Source organism: Ursus arctos, unplaced genomic scaffold (assembly GCF_023065955.2).
Source record: "Ursus arctos isolate Adak ecotype North America unplaced genomic scaffold, UrsArc2.0 scaffold_11, whole genome shotgun sequence".
Taxonomy (NCBI): Eukaryota; Metazoa; Chordata; class Mammalia; order Carnivora; family Ursidae; genus Ursus; species Ursus arctos.
The window spans coordinates 35,253,960-35,274,759 of NW_026622775.1; the positions used below are offsets into that span (position 1 = coordinate 35,253,960).

General features: G+C 39.8%; 1 protein-coding gene across 6 annotated transcripts in view; it reads right to left on the reverse strand.

Moving 5' to 3' along the window:
* Positions 1-20,800, reverse strand: part of SLC10A7 (solute carrier family 10 member 7) — a 242,247-nt gene that overhangs the window by 22,982 nt on the left and 198,465 nt on the right. For 4 of the 6 annotated variants that reach the window (XM_057310107.1, XM_026499431.4, XM_026499433.4 and 1 more), the window contains 3 exons: positions 15,854-16,019; positions 14,852-14,903; positions 5,888-5,961 (listed from right to left, as the gene is read on the reverse strand). In XM_057310107.1, the coding sequence (XP_057166090.1) occupies positions 5,888-5,961; positions 14,852-14,903; positions 15,854-16,019 (292 nt within the window). Of the gene's footprint in view, positions 1-476; positions 1,277-5,887; positions 5,962-14,851; positions 14,904-15,853; positions 16,020-20,800 lie in introns of those variants that run through there. The other 2 variants (XM_057310109.1, XM_044384350.3) reach the window with 1 other exon arrangement.

Consider the following 20,800-nt stretch of genomic DNA (forward strand, 5'->3'; position numbering starts at 1 on the left):
ACAGATACTATATGATCTCACTCATCTGTGGAATTAAAGAAACAAAACAGATGCGCCTAAGGGAAGGCAGGGTACAACTTTTTGTTATTAAAGAAGATAGAAGGAGTGAGTGTCAGTGTATGACTGGGCCACATGGAAATAATGTGCTTATGGGAACAATTAATAGATAGTAAGTATTTTTAAACTGTTTTTATAACTAGCGATGTCATCAGAAGTGATTTTCTTTTTTAAATAATTAATAAAATACTTCAAACTCACACTGAGATTTCACATTCACAATATTTGGAATCAGTATAGCACTTTTTGGTCTTCAAAGTACTTTTGTATCTTATTATCCACTGCAATTCTGGAAGTTTGGAGGCTCGGCATCCGGTCTCTATTAGTTATACGATCTGGGATAAGTTTGTCAAATTTTGCCAGGCTTTCATTTCTTTGTAAGCAGAATAAGATAATTACTGACCTGCTACTATTCAAGGTTTTTGAATTATATGATTTAATGAGCTCAATGCTTTAAAAAGTGCTTCCCAATTGTGGGGCAGTTTTATTAAGACAATAGTCTTCATATGCCAAATAGAGTCACAGATAAGCTTTAGGGGAAAAGAACCATAGGAATGCAAACTTTCATATTTCAATCCCATTTCCTCTTGAGAAAATAACGCAGATGTTATTAAACGATCTTTTTCAGCCCAAGTTACAGGTAGTCCTGTCTCATTCTCAAATAGCTTCCAAGTAAAACTGAAAATAAGATCCTTTGCAGATTCCTTTCCTCTTATGAAACTCTTTGGAGTATGAAGGTATTTTTTAACGTCTTTCGGAAGAAGCAAGAGCTGTATTTCCTTTGTGTAACATTGTAGCGTTATTTACATAACTGTTCACGAACTCTTTTCTCTTCCACACACTGCAGGGAAACTTGGAGTGTAAAGAACGGAAATATCAGTTACTGAGCACAGACTCACAGAAACTGAAGCCTGGAGGAATGTCACGTGTTGTCTTGTCCATCTTCTCATTTTACAGATGTGGAAATTGAGGCCCACAGCAGTTACGTGATTTGTTTCAGCTTTTGGTGAGAGAATTGGAACTTGAATCCCGGCTAGAATCAGGGATGTGTTCTTTCCACTCTTTGCAGAATCCCATGCCTTACCAAAAAGTTGTATTTGTTTTGCTCAGCGCATAGTTTCTTGTCACAGTTCAGCTGTGTAGCTGCAACCATGGCCTCATAATGAAGGATAAACGACGTGAGGGAATGCCTGCCTTGATTCGCCTTTGTACGCGGTGTCTACAAACGTAAGACATATAGTGGACTTTTAATAAGTGTTGATCATGATATTCTAAAATTTCAGGAGCAGTCTTCCAACTCAGAAATGCTTTTGGAAAGGAGAAATGACTGAGAATCTCACAATGGACGGCCATTAGTCAGCTGACATGCCGTAAGAGTGTGTGCTTTCATTTTGCTACTTAACATTACAAACGAACATAAACACTCACTTAACTTAAGGACTTCAAACATCCTGAAACATCGTCTTTCTTGGTGTTGTGAGAATGTTTTTTACGTATATTGGAACTCTAGATCAGCAAAGTGATTGGAATACTCAAGAAAAAAGGACAAATAAAAGTGAAATACTAATTCCACAGAGTATCTTGGATCGAATTTCTTTCTTGATGAGATCTATTGACTGTGCACTGAGCCACTGTTAACCAGGGTACAAGCCGTTCTTCAATCTCTGCTATGGAAAATATCTTGTCATTACGGTGACACAGATTATTATTATACGGATATCGGCATCAAACTACAGAAGAGTCTGGGAGAGTTCGTGGCTTTTACGGCAATCCAGAGCAAGTGATGCTGTCTTGACAAAATATAAAATTACCTCCAACCCTGAGTTGAAGTCTAGGAGAGCAGCAAACAAGCCCTGTAGGATTGTTTTAGATGAAGCACAGTGATAGCTCTGTGCTTCCTGCAGGCCTCCTCTTTCTTCCTGAACGAACTCCAGGGAATGGCATCATGTCAGGCTTTCCAGATGGATTATGTGAAGCCATAGCTCAATGTCATTTCCAATAGGAAGCCTCATAATTAAAGGTCAAATAGTCACTTCATCTGCAATCAATCAATAGAAAAAGTACTAATACGAAGAACTAATCAATCAATGGCAAATGCACTAATAAAAGCAATGAATCAAATTCAGCATCTGTGTAGATGCAGGTACACTGAGAAGATTGAGACAGGGCAAAAGCAAGAACAATAAAATAAACTGGAAGTGTGTGTAAAAGAGAATATTCAGAAGGCTTCTCACGCGAGAGTCTTCATCTTTGGTTCATTAGTCACCTGGGTACCACTTGGCCTACAATGATTTATTCTTAAATACAAATACTGTATATAATAATGAACAGTATCTCATAATGTATTAATGTATTCTATTGGAGGTATTACACGTGTGCGCGTGTGTCTGTTGTATGTACACAAAATCGCTAGAAAAAATATTTTGATAATGATCTCAAAAGGGGTAGATATATTTTCTAAATGCCAAATATGTTATAATCTATTGTATTCCATTTTTGTGTGAGAGGTGAGAGACAGTATAATTCTGAGTGATATTTTCTGAAATACATTCCCTGCTTTCTGGAATATGGATTTTTCACACTTAGTGTGATGTTCTTTCATTTCCATGCAGATAAGAAGTTCCCCTAGGATAATTATTGGCCTGTAGCTCAGGCCACTGTCATGGCATATCCTCTAGACCAGTGATGTCAGGTCACCAGGAGAAGGCAGCACGCCTTGCATTTTGTGAAAATGGAGACAGTGAAATTACGGGGCTTACCAAGGCCATTCTAATGATGTTGAGTCGGACACCCCTTGCTACAGGTAGAAGTAAAGGTGCTGCTGGAACAAGGGCAATCCATGTCACCTCACTGAATAAGCAACAAAGAGGTCATATTTCTAAATGCTACCTCGGAGCCTGCAGGAAGGAAGCCTGGTATGATCAAGGCACGATAGACTAGTCAGGCTGGAAGGGAAATTCCCGAATCTGAGAGCTAAGAAACAAGCCTGGGGATGTCTCAGTGAAGAGTGAGGACAGTATTTAGGTCTTGCAGTTCTAAGAGTGCTCAAGGCTATCATGATATGAAAGTAACTAAGGATTTAGACTCTATGGTTACTTAGATACCACGCTAGTATCTTATTGGAGGATCTAAGGATCTATTTCACGGGAGAACGCTGCAAAAACAAAGTACACAAGCAGACAAAAGTCGAGTTAACTCAAACCTTTTTAGCAAAACAGCTACTTCTGATTGATGTTCAGAGCACCTGTTTGCCTGAAAATTAGGTTTCAGAAAGCATCCAGAACAGAAGAATATCGCTTTGAGATTAAGAAAAATAAAAAGACAAAAAAGAAAAAGATCTAACGGGTAGGTTTTTTACTTACAGAAAAGGAAAGGACACTGATGGAGCTGCACTACACTTCTTGGGTTGAGCTCTTTGCTCAAAACGGCCAGCTCCAGCACAGAAGAACATCACAGAGAGACAAAACATCCATTGTAGTTTTCCTGACAAAAGTGAACCCCTAGGACTGTCTGGGGTTTAAAGGCCCATTGCAGGGGCTCCTGGGTGGCTCAGTCGATGAAGCGTCTGCCTCCGGCTCAGGTCATGATCCCAGGGTCCTGAGATCGAGCCCCGCATCAGGCTCCCTGCTCAGCGGGGAGCCTGCTTCTGAACTCTCTCCTCCCCGCTCCTGCTCTCTCTTGCTATCTCTGTCTCTCTCTCAAATAAATAAATAAAATCTTTTAAAAAAATAAATAAAAGCCCATGGCAGCAACACAGGAGTGTATCTGGCTCAGCCATGGCTCAGCACCTTCTCTGAAGACATGGGGTCATTTGATCGCTGGCTCTGGATGTCTGAGGCACCTGGCAGCTCTTGCCTCTGGACTCCCTACCTTTGTAACAGCCCCTTACTTTCCAGGAGACCTGGAGCACTAGACATCACAGCACAATGACAGCATGGGGAGAACAGTGCAAGATGATTTCTTTGAAGTCAAAAATTAAACCACACTGATTACATGAAAATCTAGAGGACAAGGGGTCAGGGGACTGGAACCCTGGAAATGGTGACACAAACATAACTAATAGAGTTAATAATAACTATTAACAACAGCTACTGCTTAAAAGAGTTAGGCAGCATGCTGAGTTCTGTAGGTGGGCTACAGAATGTAGTCTGTAGCTGTCTACACACAGTGCAATGACTGATCACATTATGCTGGGTACTGACTATCTATTATGTCCAAGTACTGTGCTAGGTACTTAACACATTTTATCTCTGATCTTAATAAACTTCACAAAGTGAGTATTATTCTGCCGCATTTTACAGATGAGAAAGCTAAAGTTCAGGGAGGTTAAGTAATTTGTCCAGAGTCACAAAGTCAGGACTGGAATGTGGCTTCCAAAGCACTCTCGACTTCAATTTGATGATACTAGGAAGAAAGCCGAACAGAAATACTGCAAGGTATAAACATTCAATACAGTTCACCCTTGATCAACATGGGTTTGAACTACAGGAGTCCACTTATACATAGATATTTTTTTCGATCAACATGGTACAGGACTGTAAATGTATTTTCTCTTCCTTATGATTTTCTTAATAACATTTTCTTTTCTCTGACTTTATTGTAAGAACACAGTATATACATATAACATACAAAATACGTGTTAGTTGACTGTTACCGGTGAGGCTTCTTGTCAACAGTAGGCTCTTGGTAGTTAAGTTTTTGGGGAGTCAAAAGTTATACACGGATTTTTGACTGTGCAGGGGGAAGTTCCCCCAAGCCCCCCCCTCGCATTATTCAAGGGTTGATCCTCAAACATCAACCGTGTATCATTTATTCAAATAAGCTGAAGCCCTAGATAGCAAGTGCTCCTTAAAGAGTTTGTCCAATTTTTAAATCATTTTCCAAATTTGGCAAGACTGACAATAGATTCTATCAAACAAATATGCTTGGGGTTAGTAAAAACATTATGAAATGTCTTTGTTTTCTAGCTTACAGACTGAACTTGCACATGAGCAGACAGAGCAATGTCATTGATTTTTCATTTTCTTAAGTAAGTCTCATGCTAAAATGTAAAGAAATTTTTAACGCAAGTTTTTACCGCAATGTGTCTACTACCTCAAGGAGTTTGTAAATGATGTGTATTTTAAGAACGTTCCTGATAACTTAATGACTTTTAATGACTAAAAACATGGATTCAGATGCCTGGACCTTTATAACCTATATATTGGGATAATGCCACTATACTGGATAAAGCTTAGTAGAAAATAGTAGTTTTCTTCTTGATCTAGTTTTGTCCATTAAATAAACATTTCACTTTAGGTGCTAATTAGATTGAATTAATGATAATTACATTGTGTTTCTTTACAGAAATAACATTCTGAAATGAACTTTAAACTAATGTCAATATCAGATTAGAGTAACAATAGCTCTACCTTGCTCCAAGCTTCAAAAAAATAAGTTAATATTTTCCAGGGGCAACTCTAGAGCCTTCCAAAGCCAAGTTTTTGCCCATTCCTTTTCAGAAGTTCCCTACCCTTCCCCATCCCTGCCACCCCCTCCCCTGGCTTTTAATGTTAACATTCTACATTGAAACCCTTTTATGAGTATCAAAACATAATTACAAATTAAACTAAATCCTACACTATTAAATTTAGGCCTTCAAAAACTGGTTTGATCAAGTAATGGTATTTAAAAGGAATGACCCACCCTCACCTTGCTTTCGTTCTTTATCTAACAGAGTGGACAATGCTCCATTCCACTTCATTTGAAGAGCTGCTTAAATTTCAAAATCGTAAAACGTAACTGTCTGAGGATAATATGAAGTTGGTTTTTAACTCTATGAATCACTTACCCAGTGTGAGGGATTTGTGTGTAGAACAGAAAATGATAGCCACAGTGTCTGCTGGTGTGAAACCCGAATTATTCCTAGGGGCAAAAAGAGTGTTTTACAAATACTTGTATAAAAAGCCTACTTAACATATCCTAAATCAAATGTAGTACCTACCTTCATGTTAATACCCTTCTGATCAATCCTGGTAACAGAAGTAATTCTATGCCCAAATGTAGAGAAGTGTCTGAATTTCTTTTTAGAGAATCATTCCTGAGTCATTTATCCAGGAAGAAAAAGTCTTTAAAATGTGTGGTGCACACCATTTTTCCCCATCTCCTCTCCCCACCCCCATTCCTAACCTCTGGCAACCACCAAGCTGTACAAAAATGTTTTCATTTCAAAATGTTCTATATGTGGAGTGATGCGGTATGTCACCTTTTGGGATCGGCTTTTTTCCCTCAGCACAATTCCCTAGACAGTCATCCAACTTGCTGTGTGTATCAATAGTTTGTTCCTTTTATTGCTAGATAGCATTCCATGATATGCATGTACCATAATTGTATAACCATTCACCTATGGAAGGACAGCTGCACTGTATCTAGTTATTGGTTATTAAAAATAAAGTTGCTCTAAAAAATGTGTGGTGGAATTCTCTGGAGATCATACAATCAGCCTATAACTCAGGGCTTTGTGAAAATCATGCAGTGGGCACCTCTGTTAGTAGTTACCAGGCTATCACTTGACCTTAATTCTAGTGGCTCGAAAGCATTAATGTATCTCCATAATTGCTTCCCTCAAGAAGCAGCATACCTTTCTGGTAGCAAACACACCCTTTGGAGGAATACATGGTATGAACAAAGATTTAACATCATATCTTTTAGTACAAATAACAAGTATTCATTCCTCGAGCTGTTACTGTGTATTAGATATTCCTCTAAAGTCTATACATTTGAAGACAGCTATCCCATAAGGTAGGCAATACAATATAACTATGTACAGAGGAGACAACTGAGGCACACAGAAGTTATGTAGCTTATCCAAGGCCCCAGGGCTAGAAAATGACAGTCCCGATTCAAATCAAGTCTGGCTTCTGTGCCTATGCTCTTAACTGCTATGTTCTATTACTGTTATGTAATATGTTAAGCATTAAAAAACTCTTACTTAGCTAAAATCCATTAAATATTATGGGGGTCAGTACTGGGGAATTTCATATTCATATTTCCTGGTTTATAACATAAAGATTTAGAGAACCAGGAGCGAAAAGGATTAGAAATGTTGTTGTTGTTAGTGTGCTTGATATGTTAGAAACTACTCCTTCCTGCAGAATCAGGATTTGAAGGTACAGTGAGTCCATTCATTCCCTGCCCCGAGTTAGCAAATGGAAAATGCTCCAGAACCTGACTCAATGTATATAGTTTGGATACAACAATCAATCCAATTTTTAAGGATCTCTAAAGAAAGTGATCCCACCACCTTCCTTAGTAACCTCATCCTCACATATAACTTTCATTGGGAGAAAAATCTTCCCTGAATAGATCCACACATCTTGTGTTCTTTGTTATATACTCACTGGAAGGGAGAAGGGCCTCCCCCTCCTCCTCATCCCCTGTGTTAAGAGAATATGAAAATTGCCCTTTGGTCTTCTCTCCTTTTAAAAGTCATGTGTGCTCATGCTTCCTAACTAGTCTTACCTCCTGCTCTTTTTGGATAACAAAACTCAGTCCCAGACTGAGTTTTTGGTGTCTCACCTCAGTTGAGGATTCTCATGGATATGTATCACTTGAGTCTAATAAGATTGCCTTACTGTCCCCACATTTTATTCTCATATTTATATTGTGATATCACTCTTTTAAACACTGAACTACATGGCTGACATATTCCTTGATCCCTTAGTTCATCATGTAGGCCTAAAGATGGTAATATACATAATAACACGCATATTTTATACATATATACGAAATATATGAGGAAGATTGAGAAAGAGAGAAAAAGAGGGGGTGGGAGGGTTATGGCACCAAAGAAAAGCATTATCTCAAGCTTGGCAGGGAATGGGGGATAATGATGGAGCACACAGAGAATCTTCTTGAAGGAAATAACCATTGAGCTGGGCTTTAAAGGACACGTTTAGACATGGGTGGGTGTGTATTTCGGGTAAGGGACAGTGAGACTGAAATCTGGGGGTCAAGGGGGCAGATGGCAAAGAGCAGACTCTTCAGGCTGACTTGAGTGCAGGGACGCTGGCTTGTGACCAGGAGCGTAGACTCGACAAGATGGGCTAAGGAGGTCGGGAGGAGTAACCCACTGCAGTGTAAGAAAGATGGGCGATGATGAGGCTGGGCAGGAAGCAGAAAGCTATAAGAGCCTGAAGAATCACAGTGAGGGCAGGGATGCTGGTAAGAGACATGAAGACAGAATTAAAAGAGCTTGTCATCTGTTGACCTCTGTGAAATATTCCCTCCCAGCAGCTTAAGAACGTAGGCTTTGGGGGAAGACCCACTTGAATTTCAATCCAGACCATCCTTTTGCTTATAGAGAAAATGGGGATAATACCGCTGGCCTCTTAGGGGTCATTGTGAGGATAAATACCAATGTTTGTTAAGAATTTAGCATATTGCAAGTGTTTAACACAAGCTAGCTGATCTTTTTATTGTTACTGTTACTTTGAGAGAGGAGGAGGAATTAAAGAGAAACCAGAAGCTTCAAGAAACTTCGAGCGCATAGGATCAAGAGGAGCACTAGGGGGTTAATGAAAATGGGAAGGGAAGAGGCAGCCCAGTGGGGTCTGGGGAGGAGGCCAAGGAGTTGAGTGAATGGAATTTGTATTAGTGAGAGGGTACCTTGTTTTCAAGAAATCTGGTAAAGAGAAGAAGGTCATGGGAGTCTGAACATGACCACGCAGAAAGAGTGAAGGCCCAGTGGGTAGAAACAACTGATGAAACCAGATCCTTGGAGAGGTCCAAGAGGCCCAGGCTGAGGGGTTAGCCTGAGAGGGCTTATTTCCTCGTCCGTGAACTGGACATAAAAGAAGACAGAGTGAGTGAAAAATACAGAATATTTTCAGGTAGAGAATGGGAAAGTAGAGGCAATTTATGTCAGAGACTTTACTTTCTTTGTAAAGCATGAGGCACTTCACTCATCCACGGAGTCTGAGGTTAATACTGAGGCCTGGGAACCCAAGAAATTAGAAAACTTGAAAGAGGCCGATCAGGGAGTAGGAAACAGAGTCAATTCCCAGTGAATAAAGCCTCGTACAGGAATGAAGGCCCACCTGTGCTTGTAGAGCAGGCGGCATAACAAACTGGCCTAGTTGGAGGCTGTTCGCCCGCCATGCTTGTGGTGTTGGTGACGCTACAAAGGCCTCTGTCGTCTCTTGCTGCCCTTGATCACAGCCCATTGCTGCTGCATCTGGATTATGCAGTTTGGTTTTTTTTTCCACGAGCGTCTGGCAATACACTTCTCCTTTGGTGAACTTTGTTCTGCTGGATAGCTTGCTCTTTTCCAGGCTGTAGCACATTTCCAGTGTGTCAAAATCTCTCTGGCCGAGCAGGCCCTGATTGAACCTGGGGCTGGCTGCCGTGGGTCGGAGCAGCACTCACAGCGCAGCTAAGAAGGCTATCTGCAAGACCTGCTTCCTTGTCCTGTTTCAGGTACGGTGGCTGACGCTCGGCCTGCACGGGAAGTTTCCAGCCCTATCTGAACACTGCCCTACGGTTCTACTGACACCGGGTCCGTCGGTGGGGAGGGAGTACCAGCACATAAAAATGGACGGTTAAAGGTTAAGAACGATATTCTCCCTAACCACGCCATGTGTAGGAAACAGACTGCTCCGCAGCCCGGGCCGTGGGGAAAGCCGACAGAGCCAATGCTCGCGGAAGCCTCCATCCACGAGGGAGAGGAGGGGGCTGCTGCTGAACCACCGCATCAGGAAACACTGAGCATTCTTCTAGGCACTCTACTCCCAGGGCTTCCTTCTTCTTGGAACACACTTAGAAGCTTGAGGGCACTACTCCTGCCTGCTTTTTCTGAAAAGGGAACTCGAAGCACAACAAGGCTGAACAACTTCTCTCAAGTCACACACGGCCAGGAAGGAGGCTGCCCCAAACTGGAGACAAGCTTGCTTTCTAGGAAGGAAATTAAGAAAACCAAAACCAAAACCAAAACACCACCCCACACTTTAGTGCAGGACAGCCGCTACCTCAGTGTAGCCTTCCTTCAGCCGCGCTCTGTCAAGGGGTGGCCTAACGGCGAAAGTCAGGACGACACCCAGAAACACCAAGCAGCCTGTGCATTATATTTAAGTGGTAATGACTATAATTATCTTCAGTGATTAACGTCTCTATTGTGTCGGCTCACGCTCTTGAAAGGAATCACATTACTATTTATTTTCTAGCTCTACCTTATCTCTTTTTAATATTGATTTTCTTTTTATCCTGTTTTTATAATTCTTTTGATCACTATGGCTTCCCTTGAGATGTTTATTTCCTTTTCCTACCAACTGGTCTTTTTATGCTCTTTTACAAAGCTTTCAATCAGTGTTTTCCACATAATATTTATCTTGCCTTTCTCTGCAGTACTCACAAAGGAAAACATGTCAGAAGGTTTTACTAGTAGAATCACAGAATGTGGAGCAGAAAAGGTCCTCTGAGAGAGTTCCATCTAAGCCCACTGTTTTTAGAGGAGGAAACTTCCACGTGAAATACTTTCTTTTGTTAACCTCTGTACCTGTGTTTTGTCTTTACTTAATTTTAGGAGAAGCCCTCATCTGTCATTAGCTGTGTGCCACTAAACGAGTTACCCAGAGCTCTGTGGCTTAGTTGCCTCATGTCTGAAATAGTAAGACTTACCATTAATACTAATACCTGCCTTCCTTCCCTCCCTCTCTCGCTCCCTCCCTCCCAGGGCTACAATAAGCAGCCGACTGAGCTATCCGATTAAAAATGTACTGAGATAGGGATGAAAACACGTATACAAATATTCAAAATTTGTTCTCTTCTTTTTTTCCATTCTCAATAGTTTCTTTTGTCACTCCAGTGATACTCTGGGTTTCTATTACTCTAGTTATCAGCTTTCCAAACTGTCTTTTATGTATTTTTTAAAGGCTCACAATTACTGCTTTCTTTTTCTAACCTTTTCAACATTTTATTTTAACTCTGACAGCTTCCCCAGGTTGCAGACTATGGACAGGGTACTACGGACAGCTGACTCGTGGTTTGATGAATCAACTCTCGTCTCCTAGCATCTGTGACAGTGTAACATCAAAGAGAATGTACTACAAAGCTAGAAATGCTAATTTCTTCTCTTCCATCATTAGTTTGTGCAATAATATAGATAAATTGTTTTGGTATAATAAACACTTGACAGTTGCTAACATTTATTGAACACTTAATATATACACTAGGTGTTGTGATGAGGGCTTTACGTGCATATTGTTCAATTCACCAAATGACTTTATGAGGTAGGTCCTACTACTATCTCCGTTTTATAAATGAGGAATGAGAAAAGTCACAAAGTTATTAAGTAGGACTGAAACTCATGTCTGTCTGACTCTAGAATTGGAATTTTTAACCCTGACATTATTCTGTCGACAAATAAGAACACGGAGTAGTAACTCTAAAATGTATTTTAAATACTCAGAGTAGTAGTTCACGTGCCAGACATTAGAAAGCTAACATGTCAGGTCAGTAAATCTAAGAAATGTTAACCAGGTAAGAGGAGTGTTGTAGGAAAGTTCAATTTTCTCTGCTGGGTCTCTCCTGGTTCATGCTAAACTTCCATCATCAGGAGTCAGTGGCACACTGTCTAAAAAAGAGAGACCGATTTCCATGCTGAGATTTTTGTCTCTTGATATCTGGACTGGTGTTAGATTTAATGAATTGGTAAGAAAAAGCTGAAAAACAAACCACAGGCCAATTCCACTAATTTTAAGTAGAAAGAAACAAAAAGTAGGAAGAGAACATGAAACTCAGCAGAATATAAACCAATGGGTCCTAGTTCACACTCTCGGCGTCTTTGACTAATTTGTTTGTGTGAGTGAACTTGAAGAATCCAGTTAAATAGTCTCTACAGATTCCCAAACCAAAACAAGCACATACGCATTTTAAGAGTAACTGAAGTAGTTTAGTGTAGTGGAAAAAGTGTGGGCAAATGTCAAATGGAAATGGATTTCAATTCCACACGTACTCTTTGCCATCTGTTATTAAACTACTGAAATGTGATTTTGGGCAAGCTATTACACTAAACTACTCTAAGTACGGGTCCTCATCAGCAAAACAGCAACAAAAATGTATTGTATCATAGTCTTTGCTGTCAGACTTTCATGAAAGAACATACATATAGTCCCCAGCACAGTCTGCCACAGAGCAAGGCTCGGTAAACACTGGTATCTTTTATTTCTCCAATAAAATCTTTAGACACAAATGAGGTCTCTCATAATGAAAAAAAAAAAAAAAACCCAACAAACCAAAAACCAACCATCTTCCAAATTTTGTTCAATTGAAAAATCCCCAATTTTTAATGGAACATTTTGGGAGGAACATGATTAGAGCCACTCCCTACTCTGCTGTTTGTCCAAGAATGTGCGTGTCCGACAGTCGGCTGAGCAAGTTCAAAATGCAACGGAACTTCATTGAACAAAACGGTCTTAAGATCTCAAGGCCTTATGAAAATCCAGTCTGCTCCACACTGAAAATTCTCACTTTTAATTCAACCAGTTGTGACGCCGCCCCTCCTTCAGCCATTCCAGCGGCGGCCATTCTGTGCTTTTCAGCACGTTTTCAAGCACTGACTGGATATCTGCATCCTGCCCAGTCTGACAGGACAGGATAAGGGGTTCTGATATTACTTCTGCCACAAGGACCCGCACACAAACAGCTGGTGAAAGGCAAACATCTTTTCTAAGGCGACATAACAAACCATTTATAAAAAGAACTTTAAAACAGCTCCGACTCCTACACTACCCTTAAATTAAGTCACATTTTCCCGGTGTCTTAATGGCTCGAGGCTTCACTCTTACTTTAAATCACAACCACAGGCTAGGGAAAATGGTTCAGATTACACCAATCAATAAATTTTTATTGACTGTTTACAATCAGCCTCACGCTATGCCAAGTGCTGGAAGGGCCAAGTGCCTAATGCGAGGCCTGAACCAGCCGCTGCTCTGCCAGTGTTTCGGATCTCAGAAACAACCCGGGCCCGGGCCGCCTGGGTGGCTCAGTCGGTTAAGCGTTCGACTCTTGGTTTTAGCTCTGGTCATGATCTCACGGTCCTGAGATCCAGCCCCGCATCAGGTTCTGTGCTAAGTGTGGAGCCTGCTTCAGATTCTCTCTTCCTCTCCCTCTGCCCTCCCCCGCTGCTTGCGTATGCATGAGCACACACACTCTCTCTCCAAAAAACCCCAAAAACTGAAAAACAAAAACCCTGGGCCTTTTCCCTCATGGCAACTCACTGCTATCACCTGGCAATCTGGCCTAAGCCTGCCCTTCTAGTTACTGTTACTAGTTTTTAATCTTTTCCTACTCCTACTGTTCCACCATGTCTGTGTATGTATGTGTGTGTGTGTGTGTGTGTGTGTGTGTGTGTCCCACATCTGCATTATTGGGGTTTTTTCCCCCATCAAGGTGTCAGATGGAAATGGATTTCAATTCCACACATACTCTTTGCCATCTGTTATTAAGCTACTAAAATCTGGTTTTAGGCAAGCTATTACACTAAACTACTCTAAGTACGGGTCCTCATCAGCAAAACAGCAACAAAAATGTATCATATCATAGTCTTTGCTGTCCGACTTTCATGAAAGAACATATGTATAGTCCCCAGCACAGTGCCTGCATCTCGGTTTGCTGGTTTGCTGAATAATTAGCCATTCTTTATAACTCATGTCAAATCCCATCTCTTCCATGAAGCCTTGCTCTACCACTCTCTCTGGAAGGGCTTTCTTCTTTGAATTGACTCCAGGTTGGCTCACTGTCCACTGGCAGGACACTTAATTATCAGATATCTATCCCATCTATAAACTCATGCAAGGTCAGAATCAGCTCTTTGTGGTGCTCACTGTGACAACGTCCTCATACCGAAGGCTTAAATAGTATCTGGGGAATGTATAGCACTGGCGGAAGAAGCTACAATAGAGGTGTGCCTTTACGAACAGGAAAGATGAACTAGGGCACAGAGACCAATTTAATGAGGACAGCCCCAGCAAGGACTAGAAATGAGGATGCGTGAGGTTCCTCCAGGGAACAGCAAAGATTGCACCTCAACCTAAAGCTTAGATAGCATGAATGCGAATAGTGGTTCCCCTAGCCCCCCAAAATGAACTTCATTCTACGGGCGCTGGAACCACTGAAGATCTCTGAGAAGAGCTAGTATGAGAACTTTAATGAGAAAAGTTCATCTTAGAAATGAAGACACGTATAAAATACCCACTGCAACAGTCCACAGAGAAGAGAGGCAATGAGAGCCTGAATTAGGGACGCCGCTTTGAGAGCACAGAAAATATTACAGAAGTAGGGCCAATACATTTTTAAAGTAGTGATGCAGAGGATTCTGGTCTGAGTAACTCTATGGATGGTGATCCCATTAACAGTAAAGAAATGAGACAGGAAGTATTGGGGGAAAATTTGAATTCCATCCTGAGACCGAGGTCTTATTAAGATGGGTGAAGCTATCTAGATGGTGAGCGATAAATATTGCTAGAACTCAGGAAAACCATCGGAATGGAAGGTCTGGGCTTGAAAATCCTCAGCAGGAAGCTGACGGCTCGAGCCAGCAGAACAGAGAAGGCCGCCTAAGCACACGATGGGAGCAGATGACACGAGGGCCATAGACAAACCCTTTGGAAACGTCTGCAACCTGAGGGTGGCAGGAGCAAGACGGAATGGTCAGGAGTCAGGAGAAACACTAGAACAGCAGAGAGGCAGAAAAGCCAAGTAAATAGCGCCATTTGTCATTTAGAAAACTAACAACCACGAGAGATACCACATCACTTACCTTGTTGAAAAGAGGAAGGTTAAAAGCATGAAACTCAGCTGAACAGAAAATACTGGAAAAAAAAAAGCGAATCTAAATTAAGGGTATAAAGATATCTGTAGCATATTTATTGGTGTGCTTAATTTTATCTGCAACTTATAGGAACTCAAGTAGAAAAACAAACCTACATTGCGAAACTGATAGAATCACTGAAGTTAGTGGGTCTCAACTTGTTCTTATGGAAGGTAGCCCCAGGCATCATCATGATGTCTACTACTCTGCAAATCTAAAACCCTCCTTGATCGGAGACTTGGTTATTTAATTCGTTCAATTTAGAAAGAGCTGGTTTACGCTATGGGTGTTTATAGCAAAGAGCAAAACTGCAGTAGCATATAATATATATTTTGGAATAACTCATATTGATTTTAATAACAAAAGATTCTTAGGTATTATAATTACAAAGTTATCTTTGGCATTACAGGATAAACAGAACAAAAGGCTGATTTTTGATCCTTGCAGTTACTTGCATTTCATAGTTCGCCGCTTCTTAAAACGAAATGATATTACCTTGAGTATCTTTTAATAGAAAAGATGATGTAAATATCCACATTTTAACTAATTCAGTCAATTATTATACTTGGAAAATGACAGTATCAAGTGAATAAATCCTACTTTTAACTCACAATAAAGGGTAAGATCAGCTCCAAGTTATAGTAAAATAAATTGGCGAAAAAGTGCTCAATCTAACATTTGAATGTGACAGATCCCATGGCTTCTTTCATCTGGCATCAACTATTATAAATCACACATAAAAAACAAAGGACATTAAATCATAAGTACGTAGCGGATGTCATCTTGAAGCACACACGCACACGACCAAGTCACTGAGCACACAGAAGATGGAGCTCAGTATTGTTTCCTAACCAAACTGACATTCGGAATGATGCAGGGGACACAAAGGGCTACACGCGGCTCCCGAGGAGACTGAGGGGATCAGCAAGAATATCCCATCTTCCCACTTACTTATGAACAGTACGAGGACGAGGCTGACTGTATCGAGGTCAATACTCGGGTTAGAGAACGTGTCGCAGAACGTGGTATAGATGATGAGGAGAAGCACGCTGCTGCTGGCGGCGCCGAGAGGCGGTTTCTTTCTCTCAAGCCAGTCCTTGACGTATCTCCGGACAATCTGAAATACAGAGAGCAACAGGTTGCCTCTTTTCAAAGATGTAGGGTGTCGAGCTGGGCATCGCAAAGTGATTCTGACAGCAGAAAGACATAAAGGAAAGAGAATAATTTGGCTGATGGCCACAGTGGATTTCAAAGCTTCCTTGCCACGCCACTCTTCTTCTGGGGGATTTAACATTTGTAGTGCAACTTCCACTGTGTCCGTAATGAGAGTAGATTTTCAACTGCGTTCAAATCCATCCTTAATCATGCCAAATGCTCTTTGCTAGCTGTCACTGAGACGTGCCCATTAAGGCTCCCCAAAGTTTATCTCCTCTGCTGATCCTAATGGATGTGTGTAATTATCACAGTCCCCTTTGCCTCAACAGACGATTCCAAGTGCAACTTTGGGAATCTTAAAAATCTGACATCTTCAAGAATTTCAAGACAGTAGATAATCGAAAGTGATCCATGGAACATATTAATATTTAAAATGCAAGCAATGCACCAGAAGTTTTTAATTAAATTATAACTCATGCTTGAAAAGCAAAAGTGCATGTGTTGTGGGAGTTTAAATAATTCAAACTCTGAACATCTAGAGTTTTTGTGAATCCAAAGACAAATGCCATTTGCATGCTTTTAGAATTCCAGAATTAACACTTAAAAATGAATAAACCTGTCCTAACTCTCCTACAAAAGGATGAGTGAATAAAGTTACACAGCAATCCTCTCTTCTTTAAAAATCAAATCAGATTTTTAAAATCAGGACAGGCTGATTTTGGTGATGACTTTTGCTTGGATATAAAAGTGAACCAATCTACTTAAAACCTTACACTTTTGAAAGAAGCCAAACAAACCCTGTAATAAGGACTATGGTTGAGACATATTAAGTTTTGAGTCACTCATTATCCTGCATAATTGAACATGAGATTTCACAACAGGCTGAATTACCATGATCCATTAGCAATAATGAGGTCAGGGAACTTCTCCTGACAAGGCTGATGGGGTTCTGTCATCTTCTACTCTGTGGCTAAAAAGGTTTAATTCGCAATGGAGCATACCTTCACAGATACTCAAGAACAAAGCAAACTACTCTCAAGAGAACCTTTGAATGAATGGCTATTAGATCAACTTCATCCATTCTCAAAGACTCAGTAAGGGAATTACCAATATTAATAAAGGAAATTCTGGCAGGAAGCTGACCAGTTGGTACAAAGTACAGGAACAACACCTTAAAGGTTGGGTGGGTCGGGAATGAAAGAGAAACAGTGCTTTATATATATGTAGAGAAACAGTGGTTAAATATTTTTAAAAAATAGATCTTGTAATTAAAATTATAGCTGGATTTATTTTAAAAACTTACAGTTTTTCTTTTTGTAGATGTGATCCCAAACCATAGTAATTTATCAAGTGTTCGTTTTTTTCTTTAAGGTTAAAATGAAGTAAGGTATAGGGACGCCCGGCTGGCTCAGTTGGTAGAGCATGGGACTCTTGACCTCAGGGTTATGAGTTTAAGTCCCACGTTGGGCACAGAGATTACTTAAGAAAACTGTAATAAGGTAGAGAGAAGTTAAGAGCAGTTCTGTCACACAGTGTTATCGGGCTGATGCATTAGGACACAAATTTGGGGTAATAATGCTTGAGGTACCCAGATGACCCCATGTTCAGATATGTCACTGTGGGGGTAACTGCTCACTAGAAGGCTACAGAGAGACTTCATTTAAAGGTTATTTCATAATCTATTATGTTTGGTGGCATAAAACTAGTAGTTGCCCAAATTTAATACAACTCAACTCCTTTAGGAAATAAAATAAATGGAAGTTACACAGAGTTATTGAAATTGATGCTGTCCTCCAATCTTGTTTTAATATACAATGATTAAAGACACAAAAGTCCTCTCTCTGCAATCGGTTATAGAATGTATGATCCCAATTCCCAAAGTAGAAGTGTCTTCTTCTACCACCACTGACCCCACTGACAAAATAAATAGATAAATGTGAATGAGGTATAACTTGGAAGTCAAAGCCATTTTAAAAACCAAGACAAATCTCTAATCATTGATCAACTTTATAAGCTGCAATTTGACTTAGCCGACCTAATGACCTCTTTTTTCAATACGAAGTACTCAGAGCCTCACAGTATTGTAGGACTCTTTCAATATGGCAGGAAACATGGACTCCTAAGTCCTGCATCCTCTTAGCCAAAATGTCTTTCTTCTAGACACATCAATGTGTTAACGCTGGATACTTAATCTCAATAAAGAAAACAACTAGAAAGCTGGAAATTGGACAGACCCACAAGTGAAGCAATAACCCTAAGGGAAAACAGATCGTCTTTCACTGTTTTTAGTCTTGTAGTGATATTTGTCTGTGTTTTCCAAGCAAACTATTTTATAGCTTTGACAGGCTCTATAGAGCTTTTCTATCTGCTTCTAAAATTAAATTCACAAAGCGGCTGCTTTTGCAAACGTGTAGCGAGAAAAGTGTTAAAATCTTTCATAAACTACTGGGTGAAGTAGTGTTGATATGCCTTAAAGATAAGCTTTGGATATAAACGTCAAGAAACTTCATCTTCTCTTCGTTCAGCCACTTACACTTTTGATACAATCATCCTCCATTTGTCAAGAATCTATGTCATTTAAAAATCCTCCAAATTTCTTTGCCTTGTAGAAACATTTAATAACCTTATAGGAAACAAGCCCTTGCTAGAGATAGCAACCCAACCTGATATAGACGCCTCAGAATTCCCTCTTCAGGGGGGAAAAAAAAGTCAAGATCGGGTAGGAAAAGACATCTTGATAAGGTGGCCAGCTGTAGCTTTCTTCAGGATCTCTACTAATTCATTTGCACTCAGAGCTCACAGAAACTTAGGCATTCAACATTAGATGACAAATCCTCGTTGACTTGCTGTTCCCCATGGAGGAGGAAGGAAAAGCATCTTCCTCAGCAAGCTCTTTATTGTTTCACTTTCTTCATTTTGATTTTCTCTATTTTAAATTAAACACCAGGAGAGCTTAAAGGGAAACCTAGACTTGAATCCTAGTACTTTTAATAAGCTGAGCCACATATCAATTACTGTATGACCTCCAAGCCTGAGAAACCTGAGAAAAATATGTCTTAGGTGAGGAATGTTTATATACTGAGATAACTGAGAAGTGTAATATCCATCACTTTAGTTTTCTCCAATTTTTTTCTGGGGCATTTTCTTGCCTTTTTTTTCTTCCACTCTGTCTTTATATTTATAAATTGATTTTTGAGTGGGAATATGTGATGGATAATTTTTCATATTAAGGCTGAATTTTAAAGATCCATTTTTCTTCAAGGTGACTTTAGATTGCTTCTTCAAGTTGTATCCTCTATTCCACTGAATCCATATATTTTCACAAAGTGTTTGCTTTTTCTTTAATAGTCTGTTGAAATGTAGAGCCAGCGATACAAAATCAAATCCAATGTATGTAACACTTTTCTTTAAAAATATTTTTTATTAAATATTGAGTAGATTCAAAATAATATCTAAAAAGTATAAACAGTAAACACCCATCATCTACTTAAGTACTATTTAAATTGTCTCATGAGAGAAGTTGTGCGGATATTCTCCTGCTCAGTTTACAGTTGAAAACAAAGGCACAGAGAGCCCAAACAACTGGCATAAAATGTTAAAAAGTCATGGGGGGTGCTGGGGGTCTGAGCAAGGAACATGACCTCTACCTCCTGAGGCAACAGAGCTTCATGGTTAGAGGTATGGACTTTGGAGCTTCTTTCTCTGTAATCTTGGGCAAATCCTTAACTTTCCTGTGCCTCGTCTGTAAAATGTAACCAGTAGTAGTCGTAGTGAAGAGTAAGTTATTGAATAAATATAAAATGCTTTAGAACCAGGGCCTGCACATGGTGAATAATGGCAATTCTTATTTCCAAGTCCTGATTTGGTGATGTTTCTATCACATACTGTTTACCGGGCTATCCCACTGCATAATGCAACAGCTCCTTTTCTCTCAGAGCAGTTCAAGTGAAGCAATGAAAATAGCTCATAGCGAATATAATTACATAAATGCAAAATTTTACTAGCATTAATAACATTATCTTTGGCTTTGGCCGAAGACTATTTAATATGAAAAGTCAACCTCAAAATTTTATAGATAAAACGTGGGGCTTAGCATGCTGTTTTGAAAAATGTTTTTCAAAGGTGGTGGAAATTCTAGTTTGTTAACATTTCTTCATAAATCTCTCAATATAATGCATGAAATAAGTAACTGCCACAAGAATTCAGATGTATCAAAGAGTTTATCAGGAAAAAAGAAATATTACAATAACACGTGATTAATTTATTTCTAGAACTGACAGAAGATGCAATCTCCCAACCATCTATGGAAAGACTAATCTTATCTCACACGGTCACAGCATCTTTGAGCTAGAAGATACTAAACTCCTTGTTCTACAAATGAGGTAAGTGAGGCCTACAAGTTGTATATATATTCAGGCAGAAATCAAACTAGACCCTGCATCACATTGCAGTCAGTCAATAATGAGTTCAACCAAGAAGGTGTGCTGTATGGGGAAAACACAGAAAAATACAATAAAATTAACTCTCAGAAATAGAAGTAAAAAATTAAATGATGAAGCTTTATTATCACTAGAAGGTTAAGGAAAATATCTTCAACTCTTCCTTCCTGGTCTTTTTTCTTCTCCCTCTAGTTTCCATTGTTTATTTAAAAGGTAATGATAAAATCTCCTTTTAAAAGATATACACACTAATCTACAGAAATATTTATTTTCATAATGTGCCACCTCTACTTACAATTGAGAG